At 49.1% G+C, this 20000-nt stretch overlaps 4 protein-coding genes across 5 annotated transcripts in view; 3 read left to right on the forward strand and 1 right to left on the reverse strand.

Moving 5' to 3' along the window:
- LOC115537565 (ankyrin repeat and fibronectin type-III domain-containing protein 1) overlaps positions 1-8175 on the forward strand; it is a 14513-nt gene extending 6338 nt beyond the window's left edge. Inside the window, exons 11-18 of the mRNA XM_030349572.1 lie at positions 150-256; positions 649-763; positions 1356-1522; positions 2304-2478; positions 3374-3536; positions 4262-4428; positions 5082-5295; positions 6010-8175. Coding sequence (XP_030205432.1) covers positions 150-256; positions 649-763; positions 1356-1522; positions 2304-2478; positions 3374-3536; positions 4262-4428; positions 5082-5295; positions 6010-6731 — 1830 coding nt within the window. The 3' untranslated portion in view covers positions 6732-8175. The remainder of the gene's footprint in view (positions 1-149; positions 257-648; positions 764-1355; positions 1523-2303; positions 2479-3373; positions 3537-4261; positions 4429-5081; positions 5296-6009) is intronic.
- Positions 8176-8409: 234 nt separating this feature from the next.
- LOC115559778 (GTPase IMAP family member 7) lies at positions 8410-10936 on the forward strand. Its single transcript, XM_030378866.1, has 2 exons — positions 8410-8599; positions 8969-10936. Exons 1-2 carry the CDS (start codon positions 8566-8568, stop codon positions 10060-10062), a joined length of 1128 nt encoding a protein of 375 aa, XP_030234726.1. The 5' UTR covers positions 8410-8565; the 3' UTR covers positions 10063-10936.
- A 230-nt stretch (positions 10937-11166) lies between these two features.
- On the reverse strand, positions 11167-14152 carry kdelr3 (KDEL endoplasmic reticulum protein retention receptor 3). The gene is made up of 5 exons (XM_030378913.1): positions 13729-14152; positions 13199-13299; positions 12880-13038; positions 12094-12346; positions 11167-11713 (listed from the first exon to the last, which is right to left on the reverse strand). The coding sequence occupies exons 1-5, from the start codon at positions 13817-13819 to the stop codon at positions 11670-11672; spliced, it is 648 nt and encodes a 215-aa protein (XP_030234773.1). The 5' UTR covers positions 13820-14152; the 3' UTR covers positions 11167-11669.
- Positions 14153-14744: 592 nt separating this feature from the next.
- The window catches only part of kcnj4 (potassium inwardly rectifying channel subfamily J member 4), a 6247-nt gene continuing 991 nt past the window's right edge, over positions 14745-20000 (forward strand). Inside the window, exons 1-3 of one of the 2 annotated variants that reach the window (XM_030378838.1) lie at positions 14745-15415; positions 17463-17570; positions 18561-20000. The exon at positions 18561-20000 is cut by the window's right edge and continues 991 nt beyond it. In XM_030378838.1, the coding sequence (XP_030234698.1) occupies positions 17548-17570; positions 18561-20000 (1463 nt within the window). In that variant the 5' untranslated portion in view covers positions 14745-15415; positions 17463-17547. Of the gene's footprint in view, positions 15416-17153; positions 17571-18560 lie in introns of those variants that run through there. The other variant, XM_030378829.1, reaches the window with a different exon arrangement.

Genomic DNA, 20000 nt, shown 5'->3' on the forward strand with positions numbered 1-20000 from the left:
CCTCCCCTTATCTCTCCCCCCCACCCTCCTCCTCTCCACCCTCCCCCTCTTCCTCCTCCTCTCCACCCTCCCCCTCTTCCTCCTCCTCTCCACCCTCCCACAACTCTCCACTCCTCCTCTCTCCTCCGTCCCCCCCTCCTCTGGTGTAGTCATCCCTTGGTACTATGGATCTGGGTCAGGTGTACTACGAACCCCTGAAGGATCGTCAAGGCAACGTGCTGCTGGTGACCGTCAAGGAGATGTCGGACCCCCCAAGGTGAGCCCCGTTAAAAAATCCTCTCCCGGCGTCCATCTTGGGCGAGACCAACATCTTTTGAGTTGAATTGATCCATCATATATTTTTGAACAATCAGCCGTCACACACAGTGGTGAATCCATGCTCTTCGGCCCAAGAGTGGCATACAATAGTGTTCATTAAAGTGTAAATTATATACGCCCCTTCCCTCACACGGGTTGGTTAAGTAGGGTGAAACATACGTATAACCTGCATCGTTTAGCATGACGAAACCATTACATCATCGCTGTAACCCGTTACCACCGCCACGGTTAGGGCTGAGCACCCAGACTACCGCACCACCTTAAACCTCACCCCCACCTGTCCCCCACCACCGCACCGTGACTCTAACCCCACTCTACCCTCTCCCCCAGCCCCCCAGAGCCCCCGCTCCACTGGGTCCCCCTGGCACGGCTGGAGAAGAACCGCAGCCGAACTGCCCTTCTGCCGGAACCCACCGCCATCGACACACTGACAGAGCAGCTCAAGGTGGGGAGGGGTGTGTGAGAGACTGAGTGTGAGTGTGAGTGTGTGAGTGACAGTTTTGGGCCCGATAGTCTCATGGTTTGGGTGTTAGACTCGCGATGAGATCCCCAAGGCCCTGAGTATACATGTAGGCATCCTAAAGCATGATGCCCACTAAGCCCTAACTGCTCCTTAAGTCCTACTCAATGGGCCCATGTTTACAGTCCCTATACTCAGGGCATTCAATTTCTGTTTTTCCCTCTCTCTCCACCTCTCCCTACCCCCTCTCTCTCCGTCCCTCTTTCTCTCAATCCCTTTCTCTGTATGTATGTATCTCTCATTCTCGCACTCTTCACATCTCTCTGTATCTCTCCCAACCCCTCTCTCTCCCTCTCCCCATCTCTCTGTATCTCTCTCTTCCCCTCTCCATCCCTCCCTCCCTCCCTCAACTCGCTTTCTGTATCTCTGTCTCCGCTACTCCTTCTCTCTCTGTATCCCTCCCACCCCCTCTTTCCAACCCCCTCTTTCCCACTACCCATATCTATGTATCTCTCCCACCCCCTCTCTCCCCATCTCTCTGTACCCCCCCCCCCCCCCCCCCCCCCCCCCCCCCTAGGAGAAGCTGTCCTACCACAGACACAGTCTCCAGCGGCCTCAGGCGGGTCTCTATGTGGGCATCCTGAAGCTCTGCAGCTCCGTGGACCAGATCAGAGTCCTGGTTCCCCAGAGGCTGCCCAGCCTGCTCTGCCACACCCGGGTCCGACACAACGCACACGTCTCAAGGTTCACCGTAGCGACCCTATTTATAGACCACAGATGTCATTGGTCAGATTTTGAGAATGCAAGTCCTGGACGAATGACGTCAATGGTCCAACTTCTTTTATTAGAAAATAGCTGTGTGTGACCGGTCCGCTTCAAAGTGGTGCCTTAAGATGGAACCTTTAGAACTCAGTACTCGTCTGCCAGAGGACTTGAGAGGAACACAATATGAAAGATATCCTAAAAAATATCTCTGTGAAACACCAAAAGTTTTGATTAACCAATAGGTTTTGGTATATTTGCATCATTGTATGATTTTACAGTTTTACAACTTTGTTGAGGCATCACAAAATGGGAGCATCGCCAACAAAAAAATCCCATGATGCATTCTGATATAAAAGCCCTATTAATAAAGTTGGATTAATTCAGGTAGTGCATTACCCTACGAAGTTCCTGACATCTCCAACAGCTCAGATTTGCAACATTTTGTATTTGTGGCAGTCGTCCCTGCCCTACTAAATGACTTTCACACTCCAGCTAGGTCTAGCTCTCTCAAGTGTGTGTGGTGATGGCTGGTTTAACCTGTGTGCAATGATTATCAAGTGCACCCAAGGTGTTCTGCCTCACCCAGCTCCAGAATACAATCAACCTGACTTAAGCCACCTGAGGCTGCTTAAACCAGCCATCAACCACACCCTCTCCACGGCATTCAAATAAAATGTTAGATTGTGAGATTTGAATTGAAAATCTAAAAAATGAACGCGTATGCTGTTGTCCATAACTTATTCTTCTAATTCTATGGCAGAGAGGAGTGGACGTGGCTTCAGAGTCACGTGTTCAGCACAACCAATGGGAGCGTCCAGAATTTGATTGGCGATGATGAGGGCCAATTAGAGAGCAGCGGTCTGGTGGACTTTGTTCGCTCCCTGAGAGCCGCAGTCACGCTGCTGCTGACCAAACTCAGCATCCCCCTCTACAGGGTAACACAGGAACTACACCATGCTCACCCACACCGAATATGTCCAACATCTGCCCCATACATTGCACTATTTAAGATGTGACCATTTTGTAGTGTAGAAATTGTTGAAATGTGTACAAACTGGTTCTCTTTATAGTAGTGCAGTACTTACTACCAACCTTGCGCCATTAAAATAAGTATACAACTGTGCATAAGTATACAACTATATCCCATGATGCAGCAGTGAAGTTTTCAATGTCATCAAATAGAAATGGTCACCACATACGGGTCATTTGATTGGCGTACACATCACATGATGGATTTCAAGGGCATAACATAATTTTTGACTCAAAAGTGCACTGTATTGGGAATAGGGAATGAGGGAACAAGGCAGCCAAATCGAACAGAGCCTATGTTTGAGTCAAGTTTAGGTTTTACATTATATTATTTTTATGTAAAACACTCTTTGTGTGTGTGTGTGTGTCTCTCTCTCTCTCTCTCTCTCTCTCTCTCTCTCTCTCTCTCTCTCTCTCTCTCTCTCTCTCTCTCTCTCTCTCTCTCCCTCTCTCTCTCTCTCTCTCTCTCTCCCTCTCTCTCTCCCTCTCTCCCTCTCGCTCTCTCTCTCTCTCTCTCTCTCTCTCTCCCTCTCTCTCCCTCTCTCTCTCTCTCTCTCTCTCTCTCTCTCTCTCTCTCTCTCTCTCTCTCTCTCTCTCTCTCTCTCTCTCTCTCTCTCTCTCTCTCTCTCTCTCTCTCTCTCTCTCTCTCTCTCTCTCCCTCTCTCCGTCTCTCTCTCTCTCTCTCTCCCTCTCTCTCTCTCTCTCTGTCTCTCTCTCTCTCTCTCTCCCTCTCTCTCTCTCGCTCTCTCTCTCTCTCTCTCTCCCTCTCCCTCACTCTCTCTGGGTCTCTCGCCCGGCCAGGCCTACCAGTATGGTGTGTACACGCGGGAGCTGCTTGAGTTTGGCGACAAGCTGTCCATGCTGCTGCTGCTGCCTCCCAGCGAGGACTTCAGCTCCTCCTACTGGCCTCTGCTGGGAACCAAGGAGCCCGGACTCACCCTGCCACTGCAGGTCTTCGAACTCAGTAGGTGATGGGAAACACACACACTGATATACACACTGCTATTACTGGTACTGATATGCTGCTACGCTCACTGATACACACTGGTATTACTAGTACTGATATGCTGGTCCAACACTGATTTACACACTGGTTGTACTAGGAATTATATACTGGTACACACACTGATATACACACTGATATACACACTATTTCTAGTACTTATATACTGGTACACACACTGATATACACACTATTTCTAGTACTTATATACTGGTACACACACTGATATACACACTGATATACACACTATTTCTAGTACTAGTATACTGGTACACTTATCTATTATTTTATTTTATTGTATGACAATGTTTATATGTGAAGCACTTTGAGTCTGCCTTGTGTTTGAAAAGTGCTATAAATAAAGTTGCCTTGCCTACACACACTGATATACACACTAGTACTAGTACTGATACACACTGATATACACACTAGTACTAGTACTGATATACTGGTACACACACTGATATACTCACTAGTGCTAGTACTGATATACTGGTACACACACTAATATACACACTAGTACTAGTACTGATATACTGGTACACACACTGATATACTCACTAGTACTAGTACTGATATACTGGTACACACACTGATATATTCACTAGTACTAGTACTGATATACTGGTACACACACTGATATACACACTCTTGCTAGTACTGATAGCGTGTGTGTGTTCCTCCAGTCCACTTCTGGACGTATGAGCGGGACTTCGTGTCCCAGTACTGCCAGGCCTGGGTGCGTCTGGAGCTGGACTCCCAGCTGGCCCAGCAGGCACTCCGCGAGGCGCTGGACACACAGGAGGTCCAGGACGCCCGGGAACGCATCACACACATCTCCCAGCTCTCTCAGGTGTGTGTGTGTGTCATTCAAGACATGTATCTGTACTATCTTAACCCCTACCTGCTCCTTAATGACCTGTCTCTGTACTGTCTCACCCCTACCTGCTCCTTAATGACCTGTCTCTGTACTGTCTCACCCCTACCTGTTCCTTAATGACCTGTCTCTGTACTGTCTCACCCCTACCTGTTCCTTAATGACCTGTCTCTGTACTGTCTCACCCCTACCTGTTCCTTAATGACCTGTCTCTATACTGTCTCACCCCTACCTGTTCCTTAATGACCTGTCTCTGTACTGTCTCACCCCTACCTGTTCCCTAATGACCTGTCTCTGTACTGTCTAACCCCTACCTGTTCCTTAATGACCTGTCTCTGTACTGTCTAACCCCTACCTGCTCCTTAATGACCTGTCTCTGTACTGTCTTACCCCTACCTGCTCCTTAATGACCTGTCTCTGTACTGTCTCACCCCTACCTGTTCCTTAATGACCTGTCTCTGTACTGTCTAACCCCTACCTGCTCCCTAATGACCTGTGTCTGTACTGGTTGACCCCTACCCAAACTAACTGTAAGTCCCCTTGTATAAAAGCTACTAAAGGACATAATAGAACACAGGCATCAAAGCTTCAGTATCTCACCCCGCCCCACTCACCCTGCGTTGCCGTAGCGACTGGACGCCGTGTGGCGGGACTCCCGGTGGATCATGGACTGCCTGCAGTGTGTGCGGTCGCGCCAGTGGGTGGGCGCGGTGCCTCTGGGGCTGGTGATGGGCGGAGACCCCCCGCCCTGCCCGGACACCGAGGAGGAAGAAGAGAGTCTGACGGCCCGCTGCTTCTGGCCGCCACGCCTTCAGCCCCAGAGGACCATGCCGGGCATCACAGGTACCAGGCGCAACGCCGCCCCCCCGCGGGACCTCAAACTACCTCTCCATCGGCATGGTGGTGCAGACATCAGGGCTGGTTTGAAACCTAAATCGAAATGCAGAAGTGGGGATTCTATTGCCGTAGTGTGTGCAGGGTACTTAACACAACTGGTCAAACTTGATCCACACGGCCCCCCCAATGCACCGCTGCCTGCTATTGGTCGAGCACCTTGTTAAAGAATGTGTCTCGCCTCATCGCGACTTTTGTGTTTGACAGTCTCTACGAACACAGCAAATTTTGATTTTGTTTTAAGTATACTATATTTCTTTACTGTGATGATATTCATGTCTGGCCACGTGTTTCCCTACCTGTCCACCAGGTGGCAACTGGTGGACAAGGAAAGTGTGAAAACGTTATGTATCGACAGGAAGTCACAGAGCAGAGAAGGAAAATGTTTGCTCGTGGTAGATCTTTAACCGTTCATCAATACTAAGATACAAGATCAAGATGCCACCTGTTCCCCTACCTGCTCCATAATGATGTGTGAGCTCAATGTATGTTGTTACTATTGAAAGCTTCTGCTAAATTACTAAACAGTAGACAGTAAACGAGTGATTTCAGTCAGAGGTCGGTTCTGGTGCTACAGGGTTGGGGTCAAAAGGTTAAAGGTTATGGTCCAGCACAATGTAAGGGCTAGAGCAATAAGGGCTAAACTCTTTAAATGTCTCCTAGTGTGTCCAGGGGCTCTGGTCGTGGCCACCCCTGTCCCCGTCAGCCCTGAGGTGGGTCCTGCAGCACCCGGGCTTCTGGTCCCACAGCAGGCCATCAGCACCCTGCTGGAGGGCGTGGCTAAGGGCGGCTACCCAGTCGACATCAGTGCCCAGCTGGACCAGACAGAGCTGGACAGCGCAGGTTCTCTGCTGCAGCAGGGGCTGACGGAGCCGGCACTGACGGAGCCCAAGGTGGGGTACGACAGTCTGGTGGCTCCCACTATCCCCCCCTTCTCCACTGAGCCGGCCCACCCCCATAGCATCAGCGAGGTCCTGGAGCCCATGGAGATGGCGGAGCTGGTGGACATCCTGCCCACCCTCAGCCTCATCGAGGAGGAGACGATGCCCGTCGACTGCTCCACCCCCTCCATGATGGAGATGCTGCAGAGCTTCGGCCTGGGCATCGGGGAGCCCGGAACCTTCTTCGACCTGGACAACCTAGACCTGAGCCCCGAGGCGGCCAGCACCTCGCTGCCCGACGCCTACGACAATCACATCGCCACGGAGACAGCCGCCCCAGAGGGATGCTGGGAGAACAAGGCCCTGCTGGGGGCGGCGGCGGCGGCGGCGGGTCCGTTAGGGGGGCCGGGCTCGCCGTCGGCCGGTGACGGCCGGAGGACAGGCACGCTCGTCGTGGGGAGAGGTCAGGTAGAGTGGGTGACCTCATCTCACGAGAGCTCCTGATGACCTCTGACCTTCCGACAGAGGACTGAAGAAGAGCTCCCCCACCCCATCACCAATATGATGTACCATCCATCGCGCCACAATCACTTCTTCTGCATCAATCACAAACCCTTAGTTCCGACCCCATGTGAGGCCTTGACATCACAGAAGTAGACACGTTGGATCGTGTTCTACTCCTTAAAGATACAGGAGATCATTCCTTGGCACATTTGTACCACTAGCTTGTTTTACTTCTCGAATGGGAGACTTTATAATGCAATAGTCAAAACTGAAAAATATTTCTATATGTATTCTTTCCAGCATATCCTGGATAATCTCCATCATGTGATATTTACTATATGATATACTACATTTATACTATATATAAATAAATATACATGTATAGAGTACTTGAAACGACGACAAAGTTGACCATCAAGGACAGAAGGAACAGTAATAATATTAATAGGAGATTATGATTAATAGGTTTATTATATTTACGGACGGCTCAATCTCATATGTACCCAAGTTCTAGTCAGTTTATATATTTGTATATTTGATCATTTAAAACCAGAATGTTCAGGGATCCTCATCGAGATAAGGGGGACTTGGAGGATGTGTTTGATGGCCGTTATTTGGTGGTTCAATTGGGTCAGGTTCTCCTGGTTCAAGGGTTAGAGTTAGGGTTAGGGTTAGGGTTAGAGGGTTCGGGAATTTAATACAAACGGGAGCAAACAGCAATCAAGCGGACAGAGGTGTGTTTGCTTGGTCAACAGCTGCAGTCTTCTTTCTATACACAACCAACCAGGAATGAGGTTGTCAAGGCCTGAGATGGAGAAGCAGTAAAAACGGTTCTAAAACATTATTATATCTGCACTTACATGTTGCTTTATCAATTTAGTATGAGTGTTTCTACTGCTCTGTGTCCTGTGGTAAAGGGTTCTGATTATCAGATTTCAAACAATGTTTAGCAACTCATTGTTTTACCCCTACAGCAATAATTGTATGTTCTTTTAGCTTCTTGGACATGAACTCACTTAGATTTCCTGGTAACAAGCAATGTATTACTTTGATGAAGTAGGTCTACAGGTTTCACGTGATGATTGGACTAGCAAAAGACTATAGCCTACCTAAAACATTGTCGTTTGATGATGAACTATGCATCCTTCTTTAATAATGTGGAGTATATAAAACAATATATAATAGTCATAAATTCTGCTGTCACATCGTGGAACAGTTATCAGTTGTTAATAACCTTAAACCTCATCGTTTTTAATTAGGTTTGTTTTACGCAAACCAAAATCAACAAACTTTTTCATTAAGAAACAAGCAGGGGTTTGGTCTTCTGTCATTTCACTTGGTAGTCTATTGTAGTAGTCTATTGTCCCTTTGTTTCAACATTTCCTGTTACATGTTTTAAAAACTCATTGTTTTCTCATCATAAAATAAATGTTGTTCTGAGCCAGTTTTTATTTTAATGATGATAATATTGCCCTTGTTCTAATGTATCGCAAATAAGAAAAATATAAGTAGCCTAGAGCCTATATTCAAATTTGGATGTAAAAATGCATGAACGAGTTATCCATCTACACATTAAATTGTAAGGGGGAGGGTTTATATATATGATTTACGGAGATGAACGAGTGAAAAAACAACCGGATAATCCCGAGCATGCGCGGAATGCGCGAGTGTACTACGTCACGGATGCTGCAGAAGAGCAGGTCCATCCATTATGCTGTTATTGTTTTAACATAGCAGCAATGAAGCCCAGATTGTTTATTCTTAAACACATGCAAATCTGACTGCTAATTCCATCATGGCGCTGTTTGTGACGATATTTCCATACCGCTAAACGATGGCGTCATTGGATTCTGCCGCGTCATCAGAGGGTACGTTGACCGTGAAATAATGCAATCTAGCCTTTAGTACAAATATATTCATATTTGTTCAGAAAATAATATTCTTTATTTATACTTGTAGCGAAATCATCACTGAAATCACAACTCAATACTGTCAAGTTAACTTAGAAATTGTAGTTAATAACATCATTAACAACTAAAAACTATGTTTTAAAGGAAACGTACACAGTATAAAATACACCTTATTCAAACGTATTGTGAATATATTAATTAAAAAGTTAATATAGATCTGCACAGCAGGCTTGTATAGGTCTGTGTCATGAATACTACTACCGGTAATAGTGAATGCTTATGATAAACATGAAGAGCTGTCGGGAGGACTAACCGCGTGTTCCTCAGGCCGGCCGGCGCTGCGTCTGGTTCTGCTGGGGCGGACGGGCTCGGGCCGCAGCGCCAGCGCCAACACCATCCTGGGGCGCTCCGCCTTCCCTTCCTCCGCCTCCCCCCGCTCCCTCACCCACCACTGCCAGACGCACAGCGGCACCGCGATGGGTCGGAACCTGGACGTGACGGACACGCCGGGCCTCTTCCACACGGGCCTCTCCCCGCAGGAGGTGACAGAGGAGCTGCTCCGCGGCCTCCTGGTGCTGGCCGCCCCGGGACCCCACGCCCTCCTGGTGACCCTGCGGCCGGGCCGCTACACCCAGGAGGAGCGGCGGGCCCTGGGGTGGCTGAGGGCCGTGCTGGGGCCCCGGGCGCCCGAGTTCACCCTGCTCCTCCTCACCTGGGGGGAGGAGGGGCTGCAGGGCCGCGGGCCCGGGGACTTCCTGGAGGAGAGCGAGGAGCTGAGGGAGTTTGCGCGGAGCTGCCGCGGCGGATGGCACCTGCTGGAGAACAGGGGAGGAGAGGCCGGCCGGCGGGAGCAGCGGGGGCAGGTGCAGACGCTCCTGGAGAAGGTGGAGAGGATGGTGGAGGAGAACGGGGGGGGTTTCTATAGCAACGAGATGCTCCGTGACGCAGGGGGCTCCGTCCGGGAGGTGCAGGAGGAGAGGATTCCGGGAGGTGAAAGAAGCTGGGAGGACCTAGGAGAGGAGGAGGCGAAGAGAGGGGGACGAGGAGAGGAGGAGGCGAGGAGAGGAGGGAGAGAGGAAAGGAGGGGAGAGGAGAGGAGATGGAGTAGCGTGGATGATAGAGGGAGAAGAGAGGAGGAGGAGAGGAAGAGGGAGGAGGAGGCAGCCAGGCGGAAAGAGGAGAGGGAGTTCTGGTCCGAGCTATTGACGGCGGTGGGGAGGGGGGCAGCGGAAGGGGCGGGGTTATTAGAGAAGGGGGAGGGGCAAGCGGGGAAGATGCCTGGGATAGGAAAGGCCCTGAAGAAGGTCAGTACCATGGCAACCTCGCCGCTGTCAGTCACCTCGGCGGCCAGAGCGGTGGGTGGGGCTGTGAGAGAGGGGGGGAGGGTCTTATTCAAACACCGCAAGGCACTCCGGCCCTGATGCCCTGCGTGTGTGCTCGTGTGTTATACGGATGTGCGCAGAAGGGATTAACCCTCATACATACTCATGGACAAACTCATTCTGCATATTACAACAAGACACTTCCAAAATATATAATCTTGTGACATCACAGTGGTCAAATGGTCCAACCGTTTGTTTGTTTGAGCCCAGTGGCCCGCCATGACCCCGTTTGTGCATCCCTGGCAGAAGCGACCAACATGTTGTTCCTCTTGTGAACTATAGATGGCTCAAGGTGGATGTGGTCAGCATTCTAACTTAATGGGAAGTGGACAATGAGTAGCTAATACATTTACTCTATTTTCTGTTTCTATCTCAGTGGCTAGTTCCTCTGCATATAATGTATTTTGAGACGTCCGGTTTTATTTATTCAAGAAATTATTCTAATTAGTTTTGGACATATGCTTACTATGCAGGCCATTCAATTCCTGCCGTCAATGTGCCAAATAATGATGGTTTAAGCTGCTCGATGCAAAAGAGCTCACATAATGGTGGTGCAAGTCAAGTTAAATCTATTGTTACATGTACAACACATCTGGTTTCCTCAGATGATTTCCTCAAAGACAAAACCATTTTCACCAGCTTGTTAACGATTCTTGGACGGAACTAAACCATGGTGGGTGTCCTTGTTTGTGTGCCTGGTTTGTGTGTGACATCCTGGTGTGTCACTCCAACAACTCAACCACACCTTGTTAACACAGCATCCATCTTGAAGAACACAAGTTCATTCATTTAGTTCAGGGTGAATATCACACACACACACACACACACACACACACACACACACACACACACACACACACACACACACACACACACACACACACACACACACACACACACACACACACACACACACAGGGTCATAGTTCAAACTAAATCTGAGACAATACAAGGATTATATTGATCAATGATGGTTTCATGAAATACAGTTTAGTGCGGGCAGTTTAGCATGAGAGATGTTTACGAACGATGTTTACGAACATTGATACAATTGATACAATTAGTGAAAAATGTGACACTTATAAAATCTCGACATATAAAGATGTTCAATTTTGAAAGGAATAGAGTACTTTACACATCAGGTGAACATTTTATCAACAGTTTATCTGCAAAACAAATTTTCACTGCTTTCAGTTGTCTCTATGGACACAGGTGGCAAGTTAGGGAAGGAAACGGCCTACAAAAGTGATGAAAAGCAGTTTAACACTCAGTATTTTTTTATAATAAAAGTTCTACACAGACACGCAATCACACCTGTTGTAGGTTCGGTAACAAAATATATCAATACACTCAAACTGAAACACACATACATACATACACACACACACAGCTGTGGTCACTTAGGTAACCAAATATATCCATACACACTCACTCTGAAACACAAACACACACACTCACACACAGATTTAGGCCCAATCCCATTTCTATCCCTTACCCCTTCCCCCTCCCCCTTGTTTTGAAGGGTTAAGGGGAAGGGCTAAGGGGTAGAAATGGGATCGGGCCTTAAGACATCAGAGGCAAGGCCCTCCACTCATCAAGGCACTAATCCATCGGGGGGGCGGGGGGGGGGGGGGACACCAGTCCATCTAGACGGGCATAGGCAGACCCATCTTTGCACTCCCTCGGAGGACTGAGAAGAGAAACCACAGAAGAAGAAACCATGAGGAACTACAAGCACTGGGAGTATTATAATGCAATATATTGTTACATGGTTATAGACATTCAGAATTAAATACATTATATATTATAAATGTTATTCACGGACGCATATTGTGTTTACTCGGTTAATGTACACATTTTTCTTATTAAAAATTGATTATTACTATACACACAGATTATTAAAAAGAGTACATGATTACAATAATATAAATTGTTAAAAATATAAATAATCTGGTAATTTAGCATAACGGGAAGAATATCTTCTTCCGCATCAAAACTGAAGTCATCTGGTCCATCCCAAGACATGCGAGCTCATATTATAAACTGGCTGGCGAATGAACGACCCCTCACCCCGGGTGATGTAGAGGTAGAAGAAGTCGCAGTAGAAGAAGGTCTGGACGACGCCTGACACCACGGCGATCTGGTCGAAGAAGCCCTCCGTGTGGTAGCGCCACACCCAGTTGGCCAGGTACAAGGCGCGGTACAGCCCCAGGAAGAACAGGTAGTGGGTGGTGATGGACTCAGCCTCGCCCGTGTTGGTGATCATGAACAGCTGGGGCATGATGGCCACCGCCTCCAGGAAGATGGAGAACGTCCACAAGATCTGGAGAGCAGAGATGGGGAGGGGGGTTGGCTTAGAGTGGTTGGCTCTGAGCCGAAAGGTTCAGGAGTCGATTCCTAGTGTCTGCCCTTGCCTTACCTGGTCATTAATGAACTGTCTCTGTACTGTCTAACCCCTTACTGCTCCTTAATGACCTGTCTCTGTACTGTCTAACCCCTTACTGCCCCTTAATGACCTGTGGCTGTACGGTGTCACCCCTACAAGCTGTGCTGGATAGATCAGTCTACCAGCCTACCCAGTGGACTTTAGTAAACCTTGCTCATCTATCCAGCACAGATCTAGGTGGACACGCCCACTAGAGATGTCATATGGGACGGCTAATCACACTCACACCTGATGGTATAATCTGTCTCCTTTAATGTCTGCTGTAGGTGGGGGGATATCGTGTGTTTACATGTTCCAACGCCACGTCAAAAAGCAATTCCTGTACCCATTGTAAATGGACAATAAATATGATCTGTATCCGAGCGCGTCTGCGTCGGAACGGGCGTGCGAAGCGGCTGTCTCCGTGGTACCTCTAGCGGCGTGAAGGCGTAGTTCTCCAGGAAGGAAAGCCCGACGACGGGGATGAGGAGGAACTCTAGGCGAAAGGTGTCATGCTCGGAGGTGGAGGTGCTCCTGAAGCGCATGTAGATGAGGTAGACGGTGGCATAGGACAGAGAGAGGAACACCACCTAGAGAGAGAGAGAGAGAGAGGGGAAGCATTCTCTCTTGATCTGCTCTTCTGTAGTGGTAACTCCAGTGCACACTCTGAGTCACAACTATAAGGACAGACATGGGTTTAAGAATCAGTGTGTGTTATACTTGTGTTTGAGTTTGTATGAGGGTGTATACCTTCATAATGGTGTTGTAGGCAGAGATGTAGACAGTGAACAGGTCGAGGTACCGGCTGGTGAAGACCACCGCGAACAGAACCTGCGACTTACCGGAGATTCCTGCAGGAAAAACATGTCAACACGTCACTACCATGTTTAAACGTTAGGCTCAATAAGCAATAATCAAACCTGTTATGTGTAATTAAGATTTCAGATTCTCACCCGACAGCTCTGTTTTACTAATGAACACATTAAGTGCAGCAGCACACGGGACAATTAATGGTGGATAAACGTCACTTTATGCCACGTAGCGCCTAGCCTGTCCTGCAGGCACCCCGCTGTACAGTAAAAACATCATAACACAGACTCGCTGCCCCAGATAGCAAAGGCTCGAGGTATTTGACAACATGCGCACAGCCTCGCTTATACGCCTAGACAAGACAGTGAAATGTAGGCAACCAAAATAAACGACGACACGATAAGGGTTGTGGTGATTATGGCCCTATAGTGGACCCTAAACTAGACGTCCCCAAATGCCCCCCGACATACCAGCGCAGGATCGGCTCCTCCAGATCTTCAGAAAAAGAATGAGTATCGCCACGACGTGGGATACGTCACCGGCTAGACGAAATATGTTCATGGTGAAATGTTCGACCTCTCAGATGCACTTTGAATCCAACTATCAAGTCCGTATGTGGTAGCAGAGGCTTGACCCAGACGGAAACAAAGTACCCTGAACTTCTGATACGATCAAGGAGACGCTACAAGAGACAAATGCAAATCTTAGATACGCGAAAGGTTCTTCTGCGACGTGGACTGACGGCTTCTGTATGTTCGCAAAAGCCGCAAAGCCGATGAGATATTAAAGAGAGTCGGTAGGCGGATTCCTGTGCAGCCGCAGCGGGTCCAGGCGTCCACAGAAGTCGGTTGTGTGGCGGTGACGTGGCTGACAGCGGCAGGGGTGGAAGCGAGGAGGAATTGGGAGACTGGGGGAGGCTCGGCTAGCTTGTGGGCTGGTCCAGGTCCATCTTAACCAGCTGCTAAGCAGACCGCCAGATGGCGCCCTACTGCAGTCTGAACATGGACCGAGTCTGAGCGTTGTGTGTCGCTGAAGCAACATCCAGTGCCAGGTCTGACTGAAGCTAGCTGGTTAGCATAGCTGACCTATGTATGCTTTGTATGCATTATGAGCGTTAGCCTAAAGGGTAACAGCAGTAATCTGGTCTGATTACAGGCTATTTATAAATCTCTCCCCTCGACCCCAAAGTAACCTCGCTGACCACTAGCAGCAGGATCTGAACCATTTTTCCCTTTTCACACACACACACACACACACACACACACACACACACACACACACACACACACACACACACACACACACACACACACACACACACACACACACACACACACACACACACACAGTTTCTATATTGATCGAAAATGGAGGCTCAGGAAACACCTTTAACTCTGTTTCTCTGTTTCAAACTGAAATGGGAAGGTCTTTTAGGAGAGGAGAAGGGGGAGGTGTGAGTGGAAGAGGAGGAGAGGGGTGGAAAGAGAAAGAGGGAAAGGTGAGTTCTGGAGGAGTAGAGGATTAGAAGAAGGCCTTCAAGTCTCCATGCTAGTGCGGTGAGGTGAGGGAGCAGGGGGTGGCAGGAGGAGTAAGAGGCTGCATCATCCAGTCCATCCCTTGCAGCACTAGAACCTCCTCCTCTGCCCTTCTGATCCAGTGGAACAACGAGGAGATGATCTACCAGCCAACCGTGACCCTGCCTCCACGAGGCTACGGAATGAGAGATGTTTTGATACAGGTTATGAGAGTTCGGATGAACACATGGCGAGAGAATCTATACCAAGTTTCTCAACTCCTCTGGCCCCCTCTCCTTACCACAGGAGATGGACACAGCGGATCTGACTGGACAGAGCACATCTCCTCCTCCCCTCCTCCTATGGGATTGCGCTGGTGTGGGGAGTGGAGGACAAAGTTCCTCTCCGCCTCCACCCCTCCTACTATAGAGTTGTGCTGGTGTGTAGGACAGAGTTAACAGACAGGATTACAGCCAGAGGACGGCAGAGGCAGTGAAGGAGAAAATAAAGGATTTTCTCAGGAGGGAAAGCCAAGGAAAGATCGACTAAACAGAACTCTGGGAGAATGAACCTGGAACTTTTGAGCTGAACTGAAACAGAGTGATTTCGACCTTAGCAAGTCAGCGTTTGGACAGGTATAACGGTAAGTACTCTTCCTCCTTCCTGTAAACATTGTCATATAAACCCTGGGTGGACATATTTATCGTTGGATAACTAATCCACCACTTAAGTTTCATCAAACTATAAAGAGGTTTCCTGGTTAGATCTTGTTTGTACAAATCGAAATTTTAAAGTGATAGTACAACCAACTTGTTGTCGTTGGTTATTTAATAATAAGATAATCATGTAGCGATATTGGAGAGGAAATGGGTGTCTCATAGCAACAGAAGGAGTTCTGTAGTTGGTTTGGATAAGTAAGGTAAACATTCACAAACATCATCAGCTTCTAATCACAGTTATCATATACCAAGAAATACTGCGTCACATAGACAGATGCTTGTCATGTACAAGCTTATTATATGCACACTCCTGCATGGTAATGCCTACGGATGAACGGGTCTATAAGATATCTGACAGAGGTCGGACAGAGGTCTTCTAAAGGCCGTCTTTCATACGGTTCAACCATCAATACCTCAAATTGATCAATGCAACCATCTCTACCTCAACTTTATCAATACAATACAACCATCACTACCTGAAGCAGACAACCAGATGTCCAGACGTGACCTGCAAACATGGATGAACGGGTTTCTAATGGGACAGTGGAGGTGGTTGAAACTGGTTTAGTTTGGAGTGGTTGGTAATTGGTTTAAATGGGGTGTCTTATTGGTGGAGTTGTGTGTGTGTGTGTGTGAATGAGTGTATGGATGATTGTTCAAATTAGTGTATGTATGCGTACCCCTGTATCTTCCCCTTACCCCTTCAAAACAAGGGGGAGGGGGAAGGGGTAAGGGATAGAAATGGGATTTGGCCTAAATCTGTGTGTGTTTGTGTTTCAGAGTGAGGTTCAAAGTAGGGGTTATTAAAAGTGATTTAAAATGTTTTTTATTATATAGAACAATAAAACAAACAAACCCACCTGGATCCATCCATCCATCCATCCATCCATCCATCCATTATCTGTCCATCCACCTTCAATATACCATCCATCCATCCATCCATCCATCCATCCATCCATCCATCCATCCATTATCTGTCCATCCACCTTCAATATACCATCCATCCATCCATCCATCCATTATCTGTCCATCCACCTTCAATATACCATCCATCCATCCATCCATCCATTATCTGTCCATCCACCTTCAATATACCATCCATCCATCCATCCATCCATTATCTGTCCATCCACCTTCAATATACCATCCATCCATCCATCCATCCATCCATTCAACTCTATCACTGAATCATCTCTATTCTCTACATAAATGTATCTTTCCATCCATCCATCTCCAGCCACCCCTCTCTCTATCTCTTGCTCCCTCTCTCTAGAGAGGGAGGTCATTAAGGAGCAGGTAGGGGTTAGACAGTACAGAGACTGTTTATTAAGGAGCAGTTAAGGGTTAGACAGTACAGAGACAGGTCATTAAGAGGTATGGGTTGGACAGCACAGAGACAGGTCATTAAGGAGCAGGTAGGGGTTAGACAGTAGAGAGACAGGTCATTAAGGAGCAAGTAGGGGTTAGACAGAACAGAGACAGGTCATTAAGGAGCAGGTAGGGGTTAGACAGTACAGAGACAGGTCATTAAGGAGCAGGTAGGGGTTAGACAGTAGAGAGACAGGTCATTAAGGAGCAGGTAGGGGTTAGACAGTAGAGAGACAGGTCATTAAGGAGCAGGTAGGGGTTAGACAGTAAAGACAGGTCATTAAGGAGCAGGTAGGGGTTAGACAGTAAAGACAGGTCATTAAGGAGCAGGTAGGGGTTAGACAGTAAAGACAGGTCATTAAGGAGCAGGTAGGGGTTAGGGGTCATCTTGCTCTAGGATGCTTTCTGGTGGAGTGAGTAGAATGGGGATCACACCCTGAACCTTTTGGTTTGGTCCAGCTTTGTGACAATTGGTCTGCTACGTGCCGCTGTATACAAGACGGGGATGGATGAGTTCAATTATTCTTCCAGTAGGAAGCTTGTTTCAGTGTCTGTCTGTCTGTGTGTCTTGCTGTCTGTCCGACTGCCGGGACATTGGAGCAGCTGGTCCGTGGTACTAGGGGGCTGACCAGGGCCACCGGGGCCCCTGTGTCCAGAGCGTGGTCCCTGGGAGCCACTGCCAGGGGTGATGGGAACAAGACGATCCAGCAGGTTCGTTTTTCTAGATTCTTCTTCATCGATAAAATACTGCGCTGTAAAACGGATATGTCCGTTGATCCACGTTCCTGTCTATCGGTCTGTCTTCCTATCAGACTCTTATGTGTCTGTCATCGTTTTTGGGAAGTTCCTGCGGAGTGTTTGGTTATAATCTCTAAATCCATCCTGAGAGCAATCCTCCTCACCTTCTCTGCCACTAATCCTCGTGTGACACCTCAACACAGCCTTCCTCTGAGTGGGGAGATACCCAGGGCCTTGCTAGCTAACTCTGTCCACGCAAGATATTTAGCCTGAACTTCAGTATATATGCACACATATTATTAACACATATATATATATATATATATATATATATATATATATATATATATATATATATATATATATATATATAATATATATATATATATACGCAAATATATACACACATATATACCTAATTTACAGTGTTTTGAAAGGCTTGGAACACCTTTCAATCATCATTTGATACAATTTTGTTATGTATTAAAATTGTGCCTGTATTAAAATCATATTTGTATTCCCTCCACCATAAGGCCCATGTTGGATAACAGAGTTAATACTGCTCCCATAATCTGATTCCACCCGCTGCATAAAGGGCACAGAGAAGGTGCTCATCCCTAGCTCTGAGCCTGCGGGCTAACGGGGAGCTAAGGAGTGACTCAACACAAATGTAATGCTTATAAATGTGCGTGTATATATGTGTGTGTGTACCTATGTTTGTATAAATCTTTGTGTATACTGTTTATGTGGGTGTAACAGGTCATATAATGGTAGCTTTAGGATGTAGGGTTTAAAATAATTGTTGACAGATTTTTGCTAATGCATGATGAAATGATTTAATATGATTTGTTCTGCTATGATAATGGTTTGATTCTCTCATAGTCTACGTCGATGAACTTGCGCGGTATGTGTGTGGTATGACATCAGTATCGATCCATCTAACGTCAGGGAGCCGTCCCCCAGGTTCAGCCTGGGGTCCGTCGTCCTCCAAGAAGACGAGCACCGTAAGGTCTCCAGCCAGGGTCTCCTGAACGGCCACAACTCCCCGCCGCGCTCCTCCACCTCCTCCTTGGCCACCGGCAGGGAGGAGCAGCAGCGGGGAGGGATGAGCAGCTCCAGCGTCCGGGGCCCGACGCGGGGCCCCTCCGGACAGCTGCGGAGCCGCTTCGTGAAGAAGAGTGGCCACTGCAACGTGGTGTTCAGCAACCTGGAGGACTGGAGCCAGCGCTACATGGCCGACCTCTTCACCACCTGCGTGGACATCCGCTGGCGCCACCTGCTGCTTCTCTTCTGCATCAGCTTCCTGCTCTCCTGGCTCTTCTTCGGGCTCATCTTCTACCTGGTGTCCCTGGCCCACGGGGACTTCAAGAACCCGTCTGAGGTGTCGCCGGCGGGAGCGACCCACGGACCGGACCCCCCGCTGCCCCCGGTCCAGGGGGGCCGGAGGGAGCGCACGCCGTGCCTCCTCCACGTGCACGGCCTCCTGGGCGCGCTCCTGTTCTCCATGGAGACCCAGACCACCATTGGCTACGGCTGGCGCTGCGTGACGGAGGAGTGCCCGGTGGCCGTGGCGACGGTGGTGGTGCAGTCGGTCGTGGGCTGCATCCTCGACTCCTTCATGATCGGCACCATCATGGCCAAGATGGCGCGGCCCAAGAAGCGGAACCAGACGCTGATGTTCTCGCGGAACGCCGTGATCGCGCTGCGCGACGGCCGGCTCTGCCTCATGTGGCGGGTGGGGAACCTGCGGCACTCGCACATCGTGGAGGCCCACGTGCGCGCCCAGCTCCTCCGGCCCTACGTCACGGAGGAGGGCGAGTTCGTCCCCCTGGAGCAGATGGACCTCAACGTGGGCTACGACGAGGGCACCGACCGCATCTTCCTTGTGTCGCCCCTCGTCATCGTCCACGAGATCGACAAGGACAGCCCGCTGTACTCGCTGAGCCGGGCCGACCTGGAGGCGGAGCACTTTGAGATCGTGGTCATCCTCGAGGGCATGGTGGAGGCCACGGCCATGTCCACCCAGTTCCGCAGCTCCTACCTGGCCCGCGAGGTCTTCTGGGGCCACCGCTTCGAGCCCGTGATCTGCGAGGACCGCGACCGCTACAGGGTGGACTACGCGCGCTTCCACCAGACCTACGAGGTGCCGTCCACGCCGCACCTCAGCGCCAAGGAGCTGGACGAGGTCGCCAGCCGGCCCCCCTCCGCCGGGACGACGCGACCGCCGTCGGCCAAGGAGACGCCGAGCTCGTTCTGCTACGACAACGAGGTAGCGCTGATCTGCGGCGAGGACGACGACGAAGACGACGACGACGACGAGAACGACATCTTTGACTTGCGCCGGACGCTGTCGTCGCCGGGGGGGAGGCGGGAGGAGAGGAGGACCTCGGTGACCGTGGACCT

This window comes from Gadus morhua, chromosome 2 (assembly GCF_902167405.1).
Source record: "Gadus morhua chromosome 2, gadMor3.0, whole genome shotgun sequence".
Classification (NCBI taxonomy): Eukaryota; Metazoa; Chordata; class Actinopteri; order Gadiformes; family Gadidae; genus Gadus; species Gadus morhua.

What these genes read in the sequence shown, in the direction of transcription:
- kdelr3 (XM_030378913.1), bottom strand. Translation starts at nt 13,819, where the DNA reads ATGAACATATTTCGTCTAGCCGGTGACGTATCCCACGTCGTGGCGATA. An exon ending in CCTACAACACCATTATGAAG is followed by an intron (nt 13,039 to 13,198) that starts GTATACACCCTC and finishes CTCTCTCTCTAG; the next exon opens with GTGGTGTTCCTCTCTCTGTC. An exon ending in ACGCCTTCACGCCGCTAGAG is followed by an intron (nt 12,347 to 12,879) that starts GTACCACGGAGA and finishes TCTGCTCTCCAG; the next exon opens with ATCTTGTGGACGTTCTCCAT.
- LOC115559778 (XM_030378866.1), top strand. Translation starts at nt 8,566, where the DNA reads ATGGCGTCATTGGATTCTGCCGCGTCATCAGAGG. An exon ending in TTCTGCCGCGTCATCAGAGG is followed by an intron (nt 8,600 to 8,968) that starts GTACGTTGACCG and finishes CGTGTTCCTCAG; the next exon opens with GCCGGCCGGCGCTGCGTCTG.